This window comes from Molothrus ater, chromosome 11 (assembly GCF_012460135.2).
Source record: "Molothrus ater isolate BHLD 08-10-18 breed brown headed cowbird chromosome 11, BPBGC_Mater_1.1, whole genome shotgun sequence".
Taxonomy (NCBI): Eukaryota; Metazoa; Chordata; class Aves; order Passeriformes; family Icteridae; genus Molothrus; species Molothrus ater.
Window position 1 is genome coordinate 12,052,958 of NC_050488.2, and position 16,790 is coordinate 12,069,747.

Below are 16,790 nucleotides of genomic sequence, written 5' to 3' on the forward strand. Positions count from 1 at the left end.
TCACGAGTCCGGGGGAGGCCCACGGGGTGCCGGCGTAGCCCCCCGGACGGGCAGCAAACCTTCCCCACCCTTCTGGCGGGGACGGAGCCAGTAAGGTGCCACCACTGTGGCTGCACCCCCTCTGGGACAGCAGAAGTCGACCCAAAATCTCTGACAGAGCGAGGCCAGGTACACGGCTGTGCCAGCTCAGATGTGGTGGAAGGGCTGGGGTGCACAGCGTGCGCCAGGCTAGGTGTGGTGAATGGCTGGGCTGGGGTAAACAGCTATGCCAGAAGTGTCACACAGGCTGTCAGCACTTGTATGCCGGCAGGTGCCCGTGCGAAATCCTGCCACCGCCCCGTCACCCTCACAGCTGTCCCAAACCCAGCAGAGACCAAACCATGTCGGGCCAGTTTCATCCTCAGGCAACGAGATGCACCGCGCTAGCCGCAGTTGAACTCGGCTGTCATTAAATGTTTGTGAAATTCGCAGCTGATTTGCAAATCAGACAAATGCAGATGAAAACCACATTTTATTCCCCTGCAAGAGCCAAGGAGCCGTGTGCCTCCGGCTGGGCACGGGCAGTGCCCGTCACCCTCGGCACGCACAGCCCGTGACACTGCCCAGGCACACGAGCCAGTGCCGCCCTCAGCCGTGTCCGGGCAGCGATACCGCTCACCCCGCAGCTCCTCTGCCACGGGCTCAGTGTGCGCGACCACACTGCGGGAGGGGCTTCTTTAATTAAAACCCGTTTCGGGATTCTTTCTTTCGGGCAGCGCCCTGGGCTCGCCCGCCAACGCCACGGTCGGACCCACTCGGTGAGGCCTGACAGCGTTTGCCGCGTCTCGCTGCGGGTGTAAACGCGGGGCCGCAGCAGACCCCGGTACCCCCGGAGCGGGGCACGGTACCCCGGGGCGGAGCGCGGCGCGCCCCGATGACGCCGGGAGCGGGCGGAAGGGGCGCGTCGCGGGCGGGCGGAAGCGGCGGGCGGGACAATGGGCCCGAGGCGGCGGTGAGCGGCGCGGGTATGGCGGCGGCGGCGGCCCGCGGCTGCCCCCCGGCGGGCTCCGGGGACCGCTCCCTGGCCGAGCTGCTACTGGAGTTCTCCCGGGCACAGTACCGCGCCAAGGACGGCGGCGGTGTCGCCGCTGCCAAGGTGAGGGCACCGGGGCTCGGGGGGCGCGGGGAGCGGGGAGCGGCGCGGCGGGCATTGAGCGGTGGCTCTGCGCAGGTGGAGCGGATCGAGCGGCGGTGCCTGGAGCTCTTCGGCCGCGATTATCGCTACAGCGTGATCCCCAACGTGCACGGCGAGGTCTGCGCCCACTATCCGCGGCACATCGTCCTGCTGGAGCGCGACGCCGGCGCCAGCCGTGACTCGTAAGGCCCCCGGTTCCCGTGTCCCGTCCCGGGCAGTGACGCCCGGCGGAGTTGTTGTCCCAGGGAGCTTCCGCGCCCGGCGCTCCGAGGCTCCCGCCGGCCGGGGGAAGCCCTGCGGACTGCGCTGCGCTAATTATAGCCGGTGGTGTCAGCCGCTCCCGGGACTCCCCTCGCTGCCTGCCGGGGCTCCCGTGGGGCTCCTCCCAGGGCTCTTGGGCCGCCCTGGGGAAAGCTGCCAAGCTGAACCTGTTACTCGGGGGCTGAGAAGGAAACGGGGCTGCTCCAGGGCAGCACCAGCTCTGCTGCATGTGGCCCTGGAGCAAACCCGAGCGCAGCCTTGGCTCCTGCTGATTGTTGTGTTGCAGCTTGCCCGAAGGCTCAAGGTTGTGAGCAAGCCTGTGTGATGCTCTCCCCGCCTTGATGAAGTACCTGTGGTCTTGCAGCAAGGCCTCTGATGTGGGAAATTTTAGTGTGCAAATCATCTCGGGGCAGGGGGCTGGCTGATAGGGGCTAGGCAGACGAGACAGTCTAGACAGATATTTCTGCCATTCCAGACCAGGTTCCAGATTATTTTGTCTCTCCCCGCCATGGTGAACAGGTCAGTGGGCACTGAGGTTTAGTGAGCTAATGGGAAACATTTGTTCAGTTTGGTGCACATCTGAGCCAACACATCTCTGGACTTTGACCCACAAGCTCAGGATCATGTTGGTCTCACTTCTGGCTGAGTATGAGCTGCTGCTTCCAGCTCCAACCACAGCCTCTCATTTTTACCTTTTCCTTCAACAAAACATAATGCAGTTTTGCAGTCTTGACTGTGTGTCCATGACAAGAGTGATGTGTTCAAAAGGAGGGTCAACAAGTCCTTCTCACATGTCCAGCTGCTTTGCCTGAGGAAGGAAAACCATCAGCTGCCATGCTGACACGTAGGCTGGGTGCTGTAGGAGGGGGTCTTTGGAAACCAGCCACAACTGACTGCCAGGTGGGAGAGCTTCTGCCTAACAGTTGGATGAGACTAGAAAAGATTAAACCCCTTGCTGCAAAAAATAGGAAACTGAAGTTTGAAGCTGTTAAGTGTAACTAGGGGAAGCTTTAGGGAAGAGAAACTGAGTGCTTCTGCTTTTCCTGCTCTTGCAAGAGGAAAGGATGCTTAATTTTTCTGACAAGTATTCAAAACAAGAGTACCTACACTTGGTACCCCATTTTCTTCTGTGACCTTTGCAAGCCAGCAGTGACAATTAACTGTATTTATACTGATTATTGGTGAGTTTTGATTTACTGTCTGAAAGAGAGTCACAAAACCAGACTACACTTCCTGATTTCAGCATGATGATTTTTGTAAAAGCTGCCAAGTCATTTTTAGACAAATTCAGGTTTTAGTTTAATCATTTTACTCCTATGGAATAATTATGAAATAGAGACCATTGCACTTCTTGTGTTATGGAAGGAAAGAACCTCTTCCAGTGAGCAGAGCACTCCATCCGGGACTGAGTCTCTTTGGCTGCCTCTTGTGGAACCGTAGAATGGTTTGAGTTGGAAAGGATCTTAAAGATCATCCAGTTCCAATCCCTACTGCCATGGGCAGGGATAACTTCCACTAGATCAGGTTGCTGAGGGCGCCATCCAACCTGGCCTCAAAGGCTTCTGTTTTTATCTTTGTAATGTTTTCAATCAGCTGGTAAGATCTACTTGAAGCTTCTCAACTCTGAGAATACTGAGGTGCTTTGGAAGCAGTTCTCACATGTACAAACTCTTTGCTGTACCATCATTTCTGTCAGTACAGCTGCTTCTGGAGCCATGTGAGGAAAAAGCAAAAAATTGATATTTTTTAACCCAAATCAGTTCATTCTGTAGCTGGGCAGCTGGGGGAAGAAAGGACTTTGCTTGATCAAAGTTTGCTAACAGTACTCTGAAATCCAGGCAGGTGCAGGAGGAATTCTGTGTGTTTTGAACCTTTTGCTTTAGATTTTACTCCTATTTATGCTGCATTTAATCACTAATCCTGTAAAAGCATTACACCTGTTCTTCAGAGCAGCTTCCCCCTTGCTACAGGAGTCTTGATACAACTGTGTTTGTTTTACTATGTTCATCTCTTGCATTACTGAGGGTGGTTATTGAGAGGAGATCTGAGAGCCTTATTTGTAGCACAGCCATGACTGATGGCAGATGGGTCTCTCCAATGTGTGTGCAGGCTTCCCAAGGAACAGGGGTGGTGTGCCTGGGAGAGGGGCTTGTCCTTCCATGTCCCCAGCAGAGTGCAGGGCTTCCTGCTCACCCCGTGTCCGGGGCTCCTGCCAAGCTGCTCACACTCATTTGCAGGTGCTGCAGAAACCTCTCCAGGGAAATGCAGTGAGTGAGACCTGTTGTCTTGTCTCAGCTCCCAGAGAGGTTCTTCTCTTATAATTTCTGGTCTTTTGGGTATTTCAGTTTTGCTAACTCTCATCTTCTGGACTTGGAAGCAGTGCCATGGAGCTATTTTGGTAACACTGCATTTAAGTTTTTGTTTCCCTCTGTATTTGCTTTTGCAAAGGAAACATAAAGAGAACTGGAGCAGAGTGCAGGAATCTCTCTTAATTGCATGCATTCATTTAAAAACAGCCCCACAACCAAATTTGTGCCTCAGAATCTTTTGAGTTTCAAAATAGTTTGGTGTTGGGAATTATATGTGAAGTCATCTCTTTTCACACTTGCTCACATTTTCCTGCCTTTCCAATTAGCACCCTCATGTTCACATTGTTTAAAGAAGATTAGCTTAGGTTTTTTTTCTTTAAATTCTGGTGTATGTCAAAGGTCTTTGGAGCTGAATAGCAAAATAATTATGTATGCAGAAAAACATGAAAAAACTTGAACCACCACTATGAATTCTGAGAACCAAATCCTTCTATTAAAAAAAAAAGTGCTTGGAAGACATGTTTTCTGTTTCCCCGCTTTTACTGGCACCACCTTGTATAATATTTTCCATAAACAGATTGATTTCCATTTTAATAATAGGTTATTTTTTTTAATCCTTCCCAGAATGGCAGCTGCTGGTACATTGCTCCACACTCTAAGTGATTCTGAAGTTTAGCAACTTTCATTAACTCCATTATAAAGGTATTAATTTGTTCTTAGGCCAGTGTTGTCCTTTGTGTATGAGTTCTCTTCCTCCATTGTACTCTCCTTCACCCTGATGCACATATTGCTGTGCATCTGCTCATCTTCATCTGCTCTTTCCATCTGACCCTGGTGGTTTCTCTTGCAGCATAGACTCTCCAACTCATCTTCCTGTGCCTCTTCAGGCAGGGGTGGGTCACTTGAATCAGATGCTTTATCTCAGCTGAGAGCCTGTGCTCTGCACAGTAATGCTGGTACTTCTACACCTCTAGGGAATTTCCCATGATCTTATTTTTCCCCTTTTTTATATTTACCATGTTGATAAAGTATTAACATCCAGAGATCAGGCAGTTCATCTGCCTCTTCTACTGTGTTCCATTACTGGAAAGGCTAACTGGAAATTCTTGTTAAACATCTCCAGGTGCATAGCCATGCAGTTTTGTATGTCCAGACTTAACCTTGTTTCTAATACATCACTCTGGATGCTTCTCCAATTCCAGCTCTAGTCCTCTTTACGTTGACAGTTCCCCCTTGAGGTCTGTGTAGTTCAGAAAGGAGTTTGGATTCCTGTCAAATGTGGGCTGATACTTAGACAAACTGGAGCAATTTTAACATGTTTCCAAAATGTCTCCCAATATGAAACACAATTCTATTTTAACTTCAAGAAAACCAAACAAAATGTATCTCTGCAGATGCAGCTGACATTAATCTCAAGTACCCTGCTCAACCCACTAGCTGATTTAATTGTTTAATTACCTCGCAACACAAATGCTTGAGGATCATGGAGTGTTCAAGATTTGATTTTCTATTATATTTCTTTTTTTCTTGCAAAACTATCCCTCTGATAGTGAATTCACTGTGATAGTAGTGCTGAGCTGCTTCTGAATGGAAAGGTGATAGCAGGGCAAACAGAACATGTATTTTTGTAGTCACTGACTGTCCTTCCCTAGTAATCCACATGTTAGTCTGTGGCAGACCCTACTGGTGGTGCTCATGTTTGCCAGTTCCTGATGGTGCCATCACGTACTGTGCACCGGTCCTTCAAATCAAGAAAAGGAGCCAGAAAAGTGTCCAAATGTGTTGTACAGCAGCAGAAGCAATTCTCAAAGTGTTTTCATGCTTACCAACTTCAGAGCTGACTTCTAGGGAAAGGGATGGGATTGCAGCCCAGGGTTTCTGTGGTGGCTTTGCTGAAAGACGTGTGGGAAGATGCTCTGTGTACTGACCTGAATTTCTGCCCACTAGGTATGAGAGCACTGTGCAGGTTGGCAAACTGCAGGACCTCATCAACCGGAGTAAGATGGCCAGGTGTAGAGGACGCTTTGTTTGCCCAGTCATTCTGTACAAGGGAAAGGTAAAGTTTCATGAGTTGCCTGTCTTTACTGAGAAAATGACCTTTCTCTCTGCCATTTGAGCCGTGCAGCCATGCCTTCAGTCACTTGTCACTTTTCCAAATGGTGTAAAAATCTGTGCTTAGGTACAAGCAGGCAGCCTGTAGTAGCAGGTAGCATTTGCTGTCTAGGCTGCATAAGTTGTCTGTAGGCACTTCAGGCTCTTCTCCCTCACCAAATCATGAGCCTTGCACAAAAGGACTAACTTTTTTTTTCTCTTATATACATCCTTTCTGAAGTCCTTACGATATTTGGCATTTCAGAGGGGAAAGATAATTATTGTCCCTGTTTGTCCCTTACTCTTCCCAGCAGCTCTCTTTGAGTAACTTTCCTCTCTCCAGAGAAGTTTCCTTTGTCTGTTCCCTTGGGAAGCAAGATTGCATAAATGGTCTTATGAATGTGGGCTTGTCTGCAAGGGGATCTGTAAGAAAGTGAAATTAGATTCATTTTTATGTGAATTACTTAAACTGTGTTGAAGCCGTGTAGGAATAGTCTCACTTAGAATTTAAGTAGCTTAATTCAGTTTTCTCAGTTGAATTTAGAAACACTGTATGAATAGCAAAATCATACCTGTGACAATTTTAATCTGGCTTGACTGAAGCCATTGTGGGGTGCATCTGCTGACCTTTTTGCAGGAGTGAACTGCCCAGAGTCATCTTGAGACCATCCATAATCTCATCCAGAAGAATGTGGGAATACGGCTCAAGCAGGGTATTAACAGAGCATGTGTTGCAAACTTGGCAGGAACTGACTGTATTAATGCATTGGAGAACTGGAGATGAAAATATGATTTAAAAACTAGCTACAGATGAAGGCACTTGGGAGTTTGCTGTGTTTGGAGAACTCAGTATGGACCAGGGTTGCAGAGCAGACAGCTGAGAGGTGATAGCTGTAGATACCAACCCTTTCTATGTAACCTGACAGCAAAGAGGCATGATAAGGGAAGGACTCATGGAGCCTGTGTGATTAATAAAAAAAATCTTTCTCCAGCATATTTGCAGATCAGCAACACTGGCTGGCTGGGGAGAGCTCTATGGGCGCACTGGCTACAACTACATCTTCTCTGGTGAGTGAGGAGCCGTTTGTCACTGTCTGCATGGTAAGGCTGGTCAGTGCTGGGACAGAGAGCTACACATGAGGCCAAGCTCTTCCCAAAACCAGTGGGAGCTCTAGCATGGGCTGCTTGTATCAGGCTTAGCATAACAGAGCAAAGAATGAAACTTCATGTCCATTTCCAAGCACTGTATACGGGACAGTGCCACAGCTCGAAAGAACCTCAGTGATGAAAGAGCTTGAGGTTGAAGAGTGAGTTACAGGAAATATATAGGCAAATAAAGGCATCCCAGAGGATTCAGGGTAGCAATTCCCAAACACTGGGGATGGGAATAATGGAGGAAAGAGGATTACAACTTGCTGTTGCTTGAGTAATCATTGGGAATCAATGCTGCTAATGGTGAGATACACTGGACTCCAGGGAAAGCTCTTAGGGGAGTAATGGGTGTCTATAGTGTGAGAGCTGAAGCTTGGCTTAAAAAAACACTGCATATCATTTTTGAGGTGTCCTCTGGCTGTCAGTCATGGGTTTGACCTGCCCAGGTACTTTGCAATGACAAGGAAAGTGTGGGCTACATTAGAAAACAAGATTTTCAGGAAGAGGGATAATGGGGAACCACACTTAGGCATTAAGCCATGACCTTTTTGTTTGTATACATATCTTGTCAGATTGAGGATCAAGCTGGTTCACAAAAGCTTCACTTCTGAATGCCTTTCTTGCAGGAGGTTCTGATGATGCTTGGGCAGATGCAGAAGACATTTCCGAGGAAGACTCTGCGTTTAGGTTTGTATGCATGATTGGGGTGAGGAAAAGGGAGTTTGCTGACTGGCTCAGCCATTCAGTTCTGCTCTTTTCTAGTTTGGGTTTTGAGCACAGGCTTGAGACCCATCAGGAGGCTCAGGGTCTTACTTTCCTTGCTTTTAGAAAAGAGTCTTGAGTATTAATGGCTGGCTGAAGCTTGCTAATCTATTTTCAGAGGAAGGGCTGGACACAGGAATATGTAGACCCATTAAAAATGCATTTGAAGGGCATGGCTGTGTTTACTTCACCTAAAAGTACATCTCCAGGCTGTAGAAATTGTGTTGTATCTCATGTGTTTGTTCCAGAGCGGAGTGAGATGTGGGAAGGAACCATGAGCACAAAGGTTGCAGTGTCAGTTTACAGAGTCTGACTTGGCTCATGCTGTGCTGCTTACAGCTAGAAGTGGTTCAGGGAAGAACTGTGGCTCAGCTGGAAGAATCAGACTCAGCTTGGTCAGTCTTCCATGCTCACCTTGCTTGCCTCATTCTGTCTTGCAGAAATGCAGACTCCCAGCTGTTTGACAAGGTCAGAGGGCACGACATCAAGCTGCTACGATACCTGTCTGTCCGATACATCTGTGACCTGATGGTGGAAAACAAGAAGGTGAAATTTGGCTTGAAGTGAGTCTGGGTTCTTTTGCTTTTTTGCAGGCTTTGGTTTGCAGATAGTGTAGCCCTTACATGTGAATTGCTGTCAGGTGTGCACTCAGCATCCTGGGAGCAGTTTCTGGAAGAATTCTACAGCAGGATAGGTTAGTTGATGCTGTAAAGAAAACCCCAAGGTTTTAGGCCACAGAAAACTGTATCAATGGGCAACATAGCTGCTTTCATCTGTCTTCTGCAGTCTGAGTGGCTTTTTCCCTGTAGAGCTTATAGCAATGAGACAGTCACCCCTTCAGAAGGGAGACAGCAACGGAGCCCTCTGTGCATAGGAAGAGAGGGAGCAGTTTCTCCTACTTATCTTAGAGAAAAGCCTTAGTGATTTTGGGCTGTACCTATTTATGTGGATGTGTTGAGTAAGTTCTGCCCCTGCTCACAGCTGAGTCAAGTCATAGCCCAGGGAGATGCAACAGGTGGATTTTTGGGTGCTGGTGTCTGTGCAAAAAACACTCTGTGAATATCTGCTGTTCTCTGTTTGTTCTGTGCAGTGTGACGTCTTCTGAGAAGGTGGACAAAGCTCAACGTTACGCTGATTTCACACTTCTCTCCATCCCATATCCAGGTACAGGAATGATGTCCAGAGGGATTCACAAGGGACAGGTGACAGTCTGTTTCTGGGCACTGGGAAATAACTCTGGGTGTGTATATGTAAATGACCATGACTTGCTTAATGTTTCCTATGTTCCTTCTGGAGAAAAAACTCCTTTAAGCTGAGAACAGTGCAATGAACCTAGATGCTCTGTCAGAGTCAGCATGAGGCACTCTTTGAGGTGGCAAAATAATTTCCCAGCAGTCCTTATTAATTCAAGCACAGAGGAAAACTCCCAGAGGTGGAGCTGGTTAAGATGGCCTTTGACATCTCTGCAACTCTAAACTACTACTTGATGCGAAATACATATCTTGTTCTTTGTTATGTAAAGACCCAATTCTTGAGGGTAATTTCTAGTCTAGTGTTCCAGAGCTCCACTGTAAGAAATCCTCAGTGCTTGCAGAACAGTTCACCTGAGCCTGCAGTGTTCAACAGAGGCAGCCCTTTGCAGCCTGTCTCCTTGGCTATATCCATCCCCGTGCCTAGCAACCACTGCTGGGTCACTCACACTCTTACAGATGAACTGAATATTCCTGCTGCCTGCTGATGTCAGGCTTGGCGACAGGATCAGATGGGAGGCTGCTGTGCTGAGGTCTGTCTGCAGACTCTTCTTTCTCCCTACTGCACAAAGAAAGGGAGAGGAGAAAAAAGCAAAACCAGGAAAACTCTGGTGGATGATCCAGACCAAGACTTTTCCTTGATTGCTAGTTGTTGCTCTTAAATATTTTTTAAGTATATTTCCTTTTATACAGAAATTAGTGACAATTCAGAGAGTCTGCATGAAGATTTTTATCAAGTTTGCCATGCAGGTTGCCAAAGTGTACAGAAATAAGAGTATTACTGCTTTCTGTAGTACATAGCACAGATACATGTTGCTGCTGCACACATCGCCAGACTTGGAACATGACAAAGACTGTGTACACAGGTCTTCTGTAGGGCTGTAAGGAATGAAGAAGTGACTCTATAGAGTTAAGCTGCAGAGTTGTTTCTGTATGAGGATCTGCATATGGTAAGCAATCTTATTCAGTGATGGTCCTTCCTCTTCTGCCCTCTGGGACAGCTGCTTTCTTTTAGCAGCTCTTCACTGCCACGCTAGAGATAAACCTTATAAAACTGCAAATACTCCCTGCAGATGTTGCCTGATTTCAGCAGTGCTGGTCCATGGGGGAATGTTGTCATTCTGTTAAATCTAAGGCATACACATCTAAGGATCAGCAACCCCTCTAGTGACTGGCCAAATGCTGTGATACATTCTTATTGATGTTTCCAGGGTTGCACTGAAAGAATTTCTGTTTTGTAATTTGTTTCTGAAGTTATTCTGAGATCCTTTTGCCTTAGGTGAGCAAGGCAGTGTCCAAACGCAGTCATAGAATTGTGGTTGGAAAAGACCTTTAAGATCATAGAGTCCAGTCATTAACTCAATGCTGCCCAGTCCCCCACTAAGCCATGTCCCTGAGTGCCACATCTTCCTGTCTTTTAAGTACCTCCAGGGCTGGTGACTCCACTCCTTGCAGAGGGTGCACTTGGTCCCCTCATCCAGATCATCAGTTAATATATTAAACAGGCCCCAGTAGTGAGCCAGGGGGAATACCACAAAACCTGGGGACCAAATAGCAACTGGATTTAACTCTGTTCACCACCACTCTTTGGGCTCAGCCATCCAGACAGATTTTACCAAGTGAAGAGTAAGAACTGTCTGGAGTGAAAGACTTGAGTTAAAATGGGGTATCTGTAGAAGCATTTGGTATTTGTGGATGCCAACACTTATGCCATAATCCCCCATTCTTTGCACGAAGTCATTGTTTAATTTGAGTTAAATCTCAACGGGCAGACTGTGTCCTGACTGCATATTTGAGGATTAGTCCTGTCCTTGCACAGATTCTTTCCTTAATTTTTTTTCCACTGAAGTTACTTGTGACTTGCAGGGTGGGAATCTCTCTCCATATCTGTGCCTGACACAGGGGTGTCTGGGTGGTGTGGGCTCTGTGGCACTGCTGAGGTGTGCACAGCACACTGGCAGAGGTGTTTTCTGTAGCCTGCAGGCAGCTGCAGTGCTAATGGTGCTGCTCAGCTGTGACTAAGTGACTGCAGCTTGCAGCAAAGACTTCAAATAGTTGTTGAGAAGAGCCGAGCCAAAGGACACACTTCAGGAGGGAAGGGCTTGGGGGACAGCTTGGGAGTGGTTATGTACCCCCTTCCTTCAGATAGGGTAAATCCCGTGTTTGAAAGAGAAGATTTAGTAATGTGAGAGAAATCAAGCCACGTCTGACAGAGCCCTCTCTTGTTCCCTGCAGCAGATGCCCTGTGAAAATTGGCTTTCCCCGGGGCTCTGCCAGCACCTTCTTTTGGTGCTTCCTTCTCACTCAGCATGTCAAGCTGATGCCTTAGATCTGTGCAAAAGTCCAAGGCCCTGCAAAACATAGTTCCTTGCTGAAACCTTTTGTTCAGGAAAAAAATTAAATCAGTCCCTCAAGCTCCCCATTTGCTGCATTTGGAGTTTGCCCTTTGCTGTGTGAGTGTCTGTACTGCTGAGTGCCCTGGGCTGTTGTTGCTGGAGGCCTGCTGCACAGTGTACTGAGAATTACTGCTCTTCTCTTCCCACAGGCAGCAGTTTTGATTGGTTTGGATTTCTGGAGCCTGGGGCTGCCAGCACTCCTAGTCCCACAGGCACTTCACTAGTTAGATACCAGTTAGCTGAATCGTTGTTCATTATCTCCTTTTCTTGCAGGCTGTGAATTTTTTAAAGACTACAAAGACCGGGATTATACAGCTGAAGGTCTCATATTTAACTGGAAACAGGTACACGGATGTTACAAAATGGAGAGCTGTGTGTTTTACTGGGTTTAAGTCTTGCCTCCCAGTTCCTCAGTGATGGTCTGTATGTCATGTGCCTATTTCTAATCACAAGGAGGAAATCAGCAGGATAAACAAAACAGATATGGAATGTACTAAATTATTGATTGTAAAATTCATATGTAAAATAAATGAATCATTATCCTGAAGTCTAGGATGCTTGACCTCTCATGGAAGGTATGGGTTGCTCCCAGTTTTGAATTCTGACCTTATTGATAGCCTTGGTTCTCAGTTCTGAACTGCCTTCAGACAGTTCATTTTTTGTCTCCTGCTGAGAGGATGCTTGAGTGGGGCAGTCTTATAGAAATTCAGAGACTAATATGCCCAGATGTCACTGCTGGGAGCACATAAAAGCTCCTCTGGTCCATTAGTCCTTCCAAGAGTCTGAGTTTATTCTTACGTTTTCAGGACTTTGCATCCAAAGATGCTTTGCTGAGATGTTTTCTTCTCATGCACCATTTGGCATTTGTTGTCTTGTTTTTTTTTTTTCTGGAACTCAGTCTCTTTGAGTCGTGACTTTTCTCTGACCAACTGTGTTTGGGTTTTTTTACAGGACTATGTAGATGCTCCATTAAATATCCCAGTCTCTCTGACCCAGTCTCTGAATATTGATTGGAGTGAGTACCAGGTGAGCAAAGTGGATGTCTCTGTGGGAGGTCAGGGATGCATTCAGGAGGGATCAGGAGAGGTTTGAAATCTGACTTGCTCCTATTGCTGTAATCTGGCTCACTTCATAGCATCCCAGTGGGGGCAAGGCTGCTTGACAGTTCAGAACAGCAGTGGAAATCCTGTACCCAAAAGCTCTGTGGCTTGCTGTGCCCCGAGGCAGCTGACTGTAAAGTCAAACCTTTTTTTGTAGCTTTCAAAAATTTGCAATCCATTAGGGAGATAGGTTGCTAACAAAGGTAAAGAGCAAGACAGGAAACAGAAAGCAGTATTACCTGTTCTCAGTCTCAGCTCAACATGGACCTGCCCTGGGCAGACTGCCTTGGTTGTGGGAAGTCTTGAGAGAGGTCAGCCTTCTCCTCTGTGGGCAGAGCCAAGGGGCTGGGCACCTTCTTCATGGCCCTGCAAGGTGCCTTCCTATGGGAGAGGAGCAGATAATCATAACTGGCCATGGCAGGTCTCCACTCTGTACTATGGACAGCGTGGCAAACAGTAATTGAACTCTTCTGTTTGCTCAAGCTTCAAAGTCTACCTTTGTTCACAACAGGGAGTATCACCTTATACTACTGATTAGTATGCTCAATTTCACACATCAGTGGATCTACCAGGTTTTGTGGGGATTGACTGTGCTGGAGCATGTCACGTTATTGTGCCCTGTGGCTGGAAGCACCACAGAACCAGCAGAGCTCCCTGCGCTGGGCCAGTGTTTGTTGTCAGTGATGTAAATACTGTTTAAGTGCCAGCATAAGCGGAATCACAGAAAAGTTGAAGCAGAACTAATAGAAGTAGAGCTTGTGTATGGCTAGAAATTTGTTCACTAGAATACTGAGCAGCCCGTATTTTAAAAAGGATATTAAAAATTGAAGAGGGTGTAATAAATAGATGCAGAAATTATTTGAGGCCTGGAGAACATGCTTCACTCAAAACTGAAGTTGTCAGTCTGTTTAGCTAATCACTAAGGTGATTAATGTATAAGTACATTTTTAGGGAGAAAATAGTAATTCTAAAGCACTCTTCAATCTGGGGAAGAAGAGCTGCACAGGAAGCAATATCTGCATCTGAAATCAAGACTTCAGATAAGGAAAAGGAGTCTTGCACATTACTTTTGAGGATAATCTGCTGGAACATGCTGCCAAAGGAGTAATGAGCTGTCACCCCTTTTGAGATGCTTCTCTGGGCAAAGATGTTGCCAAGTGCAAGCCTCAGGCTTTACGTGGGGCAACTGAAGGAAACTTTCTCATTCGTGATACAGAGGGATCAGACTGGATAATTGGATGATGCCTTCTAAAATAAGCAGAAGATGGATTGAATTGGGCAGATAAAAGATTTTGTAATTATGTGTTTTTCTGCTGCAGGCTGACTGTGTTCCCCGTTTCCCTAACGTTTTGTGGCTCTGCAGGCTTCATGGCTGAGCAATATGCTCTGTGTCTGACTCTAGTCTTCAGTGTGGTTACACACAGATGTGCACACGTGCAGGCACACAGCAAGGGTTCTGTTGCTTGTGGTCACATGTCGCTTGCACCACTAACATTTCTGCCATGAAATGTGTCCCACTCTGCTTTTTCCTTGCCCATGCTATCTTATTTCCCTTGAGCTAGTCCTGATTCTGATCAAACCACTGAATTTCCCTGCATCTGCTCATGACATGATGGTCAAGTGACAAGCTTGGGTTTGTTCTGATGTTCTTCACCTGTATGTCCTGTAGTACTGGAGTTCTCTTGAGTTCAGAGCCCTTCTGTAGTTCTGCTGCTACTTGGGGGTTACTGAAGAAGTCCAATGCCTGTCTGGAGGGTGGGTGAGGGTCAGCAGCCAGCTGGGGATATTTTCAAGGACCACAGAGTTTTGAGCAAAGTGCTTGGGTTGTGGGAACAGCCCTCTGGCCTTGGCCTGCACATCCCATTGTGCTGCTGCTGTTGCACATGTGGCTGGAATGTGGCTCAGCCACTTGGAAAAGTGCACGTGTGCAGAACTGGGCCAGTGCTCTGCAGGTGTTTGCTGCCTCTCTGAGCAGGGGCTGCTTGCAGCTTTGGGGCTGCAAGCAAAGCAGGTCCTCTGCCAGCCAGGAAGACAGCAGAGATGGCCTTTTATTGTTTTATTTGTCTACCTGTTATCTTGTCCCAGAGTGCCTTTTGCAGAGGATGGGGGAATTGATACAATGGGGAAGTCTGTCACTTTGAGGAATGGCTATGTGGTTATTTCTGCTTTGCTGCTGTTCTGGATAGAGCAGCTCTGAACTGCAGAGCAGCCTTTGGCTGTGACCCTTACCATCAACATTCCTCTTCCTGCAGAGCTGGGACCTCGTACAGCAGACACAGAACTACCTGAAGCTGCTGATCTCCATTATCAATAGTGATGGTAAGGCAAACTCCTGGCTCCCAGCAGTGTAACTGGAGCAGTCACTGTCCCTGGAAGAACAGCTGATGGTATTAGTGCCACTGTGGATCAGCTCCCAGTACAGAAGTCACTTTTAATTCTCTCCCTTCAAAACAGGGTGATGGTCCTACCATCTCAGAACTCCAACTCGCCTCTTAGAGAGGAACTTGCTGATTCCTTGAAAACCCTTTCCTCCTGAATATGAAGGGATATCTGAAAACTTAGCCTATTGTTTTACTACTTTAAACCTGAAGAGTAGGAACATTGTGTCTTTACTTTTTGACTCTTGTTTTGCTGGTTACCTGTGTTTTGTTTCACCAACACAGGATCTCATTTGGTGCCTGTTTAAGAGCCCCTTCCACCCCCTTTCACCATGGACAATCCCAACTCTCCAAAGAGTGTCTGTTGCCCTGTGTGGCATTCCATTCCCTCTGGGCACTGTGACCTAGCACTGATGGATGGAGCCATGGCTGGCTCTGACAGCATGGCCAGCTATAGTCTCATGCAGTAGCTGTGTTGGGACACACTGCAGGTTTTCTGTAGGGTGTAGGATTTGTGCCTTTTGTGTGCCTCTGCTCAGTGTGCAGTAGGAAGAGTAGTGAGACTGAAAAAAATGTTCAGTTGAAGCTGTTTTCTCACCAGTGTAGGAATAGATTGTGATAGTGGGTTACAGCTGGGTAGGTGTATGTTCAGGGTAGTAAAGTGATGTTCATACCTAATGACTCTGTGTCCTGAGCAGCTGTCAGGACCAGGACAGCACATCAGCTGGTGCCACTGACAGCCCAGGACACTCTGAGCAATTGGCTGGCTGCTGTATTTAAGACAGAATGTTCTGGCTGAGCTCTGCTCTTGAGCCTGGTCTGTGGGTACAGAGAGTAGCTTGTCTCTACAGATTTGCCATAAAGAAATCATTCCTTTCATTGCAACATCCTTTTTTTCCCTTCTCCTTCCTGCTGCTGGAGCAGATGACAGCGGGCTCCTGGTGCACTGTATATCCGGCTGGGATCGAACGCCTCTCTTCATCTCCTTACTGCGCCTCTCCTTATGGGCTGTGAGTACCTGGCTGACCTCCTCTGTTTCTGGGCCTGATTGCTTGGAGGGTGAGTGACTGTCACCAGGCAGTGGTGGTGGAGCTGTTAATCTTCCTTCGGATGTGCTGTCACAGGCAGGTAGAGGAAGATGGGCACCCTGGATTACAATGACAATTTTCAGCAGATCATGACTTCCTAAGTTCTAGTCCTCAGGGCTGCTGCCTGAAGGCTTTGTTTGCTTTGCAGGATGGGCTGATCCACACGTCCCTGGAGCCATCTGAGATTCTCTACCTGACAGTGGCCTATGACTGGTTTCTCTTTGGGTAGGCATGATAAGTTTTACTCACATGTGCATCCCTGTGCAACAGGGGAGAAGCCTTGAGGGGTCATTTTGATATTTGTTCACAGCCAAAGGTTGATGTTTGAGCAGGTCCCAATGAGCTGGGACAAGAAGGGCTGATGCCTTTTTTTTTTTTTACCTGAGGGCTGAGGCATCTGGCTGTTCTTGGCAGCTTGTGCTCTTCTGCTGATTCTGGCATGTGACTGAGCTTCCCTTGCTCTCTTTCAGGCACATGTTAGTTGATCGACTCAGTAAAGGAGAAGAGGTGAGTGTTGGTCTGGGGCAGTCGCTGAGCACTGCTTTGTGTTCTCAGGATAGCTGTTTATGGTAGCAGCATTCACTGCCTGCTCCTGGTAGTATCAGTGGTGTGGCTGGGCTCTAAAAAGATTGTTCGGGTGCTGGAAATACATGGTAAGAGCCTTGCCCTGTCACTTTGTAATGCATAAGTTGTGGGGTCACTTCTCTCTCAGGCTACAGTTTTGTTGGGGGGTGTCACTCCTGTCAGTTTCTTTCCTGTGCCATTAGTGTTCAGGCCCCACATCAGAGGGTGCTAGGACTTGCTGTTCAGCTCAGCAGTGAGAAGGATG

The 16,790-nt window shown here is 47.5% G+C and overlaps 1 protein-coding gene across 2 annotated transcripts in view; it reads left to right on the forward strand.

Annotated features, from left to right (window-relative positions):
* The first annotated feature begins 975 nt into the window (after positions 1 to 975).
* Positions 976 to 16,790, forward strand: part of MTMR14 (myotubularin related protein 14) — a 31,200-nt gene continuing 15,385 nt past the window's right edge. For both annotated transcript variants that reach the window (XM_036391039.2, XM_036391040.2), the window contains exons 1-13: positions 976 to 1,135; positions 1,211 to 1,356; positions 5,692 to 5,800; positions 6,828 to 6,903; positions 7,614 to 7,674; positions 8,190 to 8,312; positions 8,840 to 8,913; positions 11,669 to 11,739; positions 12,347 to 12,421; positions 14,748 to 14,814; positions 15,798 to 15,883; positions 16,110 to 16,186; positions 16,432 to 16,468. In XM_036391039.2, coding sequence (XP_036246932.1) covers positions 1,007 to 1,135; positions 1,211 to 1,356; positions 5,692 to 5,800; positions 6,828 to 6,903; positions 7,614 to 7,674; positions 8,190 to 8,312; positions 8,840 to 8,913; positions 11,669 to 11,739; positions 12,347 to 12,421; positions 14,748 to 14,814; positions 15,798 to 15,883; positions 16,110 to 16,186; positions 16,432 to 16,468 — 1,131 coding nt within the window. In that variant the 5' untranslated portion in view covers positions 976 to 1,006. The remainder of the gene's footprint in view (positions 1,136 to 1,210; positions 1,357 to 5,691; positions 5,801 to 6,827; positions 6,904 to 7,613; positions 7,675 to 8,189; positions 8,313 to 8,839; positions 8,914 to 11,668; positions 11,740 to 12,346; positions 12,422 to 14,747; positions 14,815 to 15,797; positions 15,884 to 16,109; positions 16,187 to 16,431; positions 16,469 to 16,790) is intronic.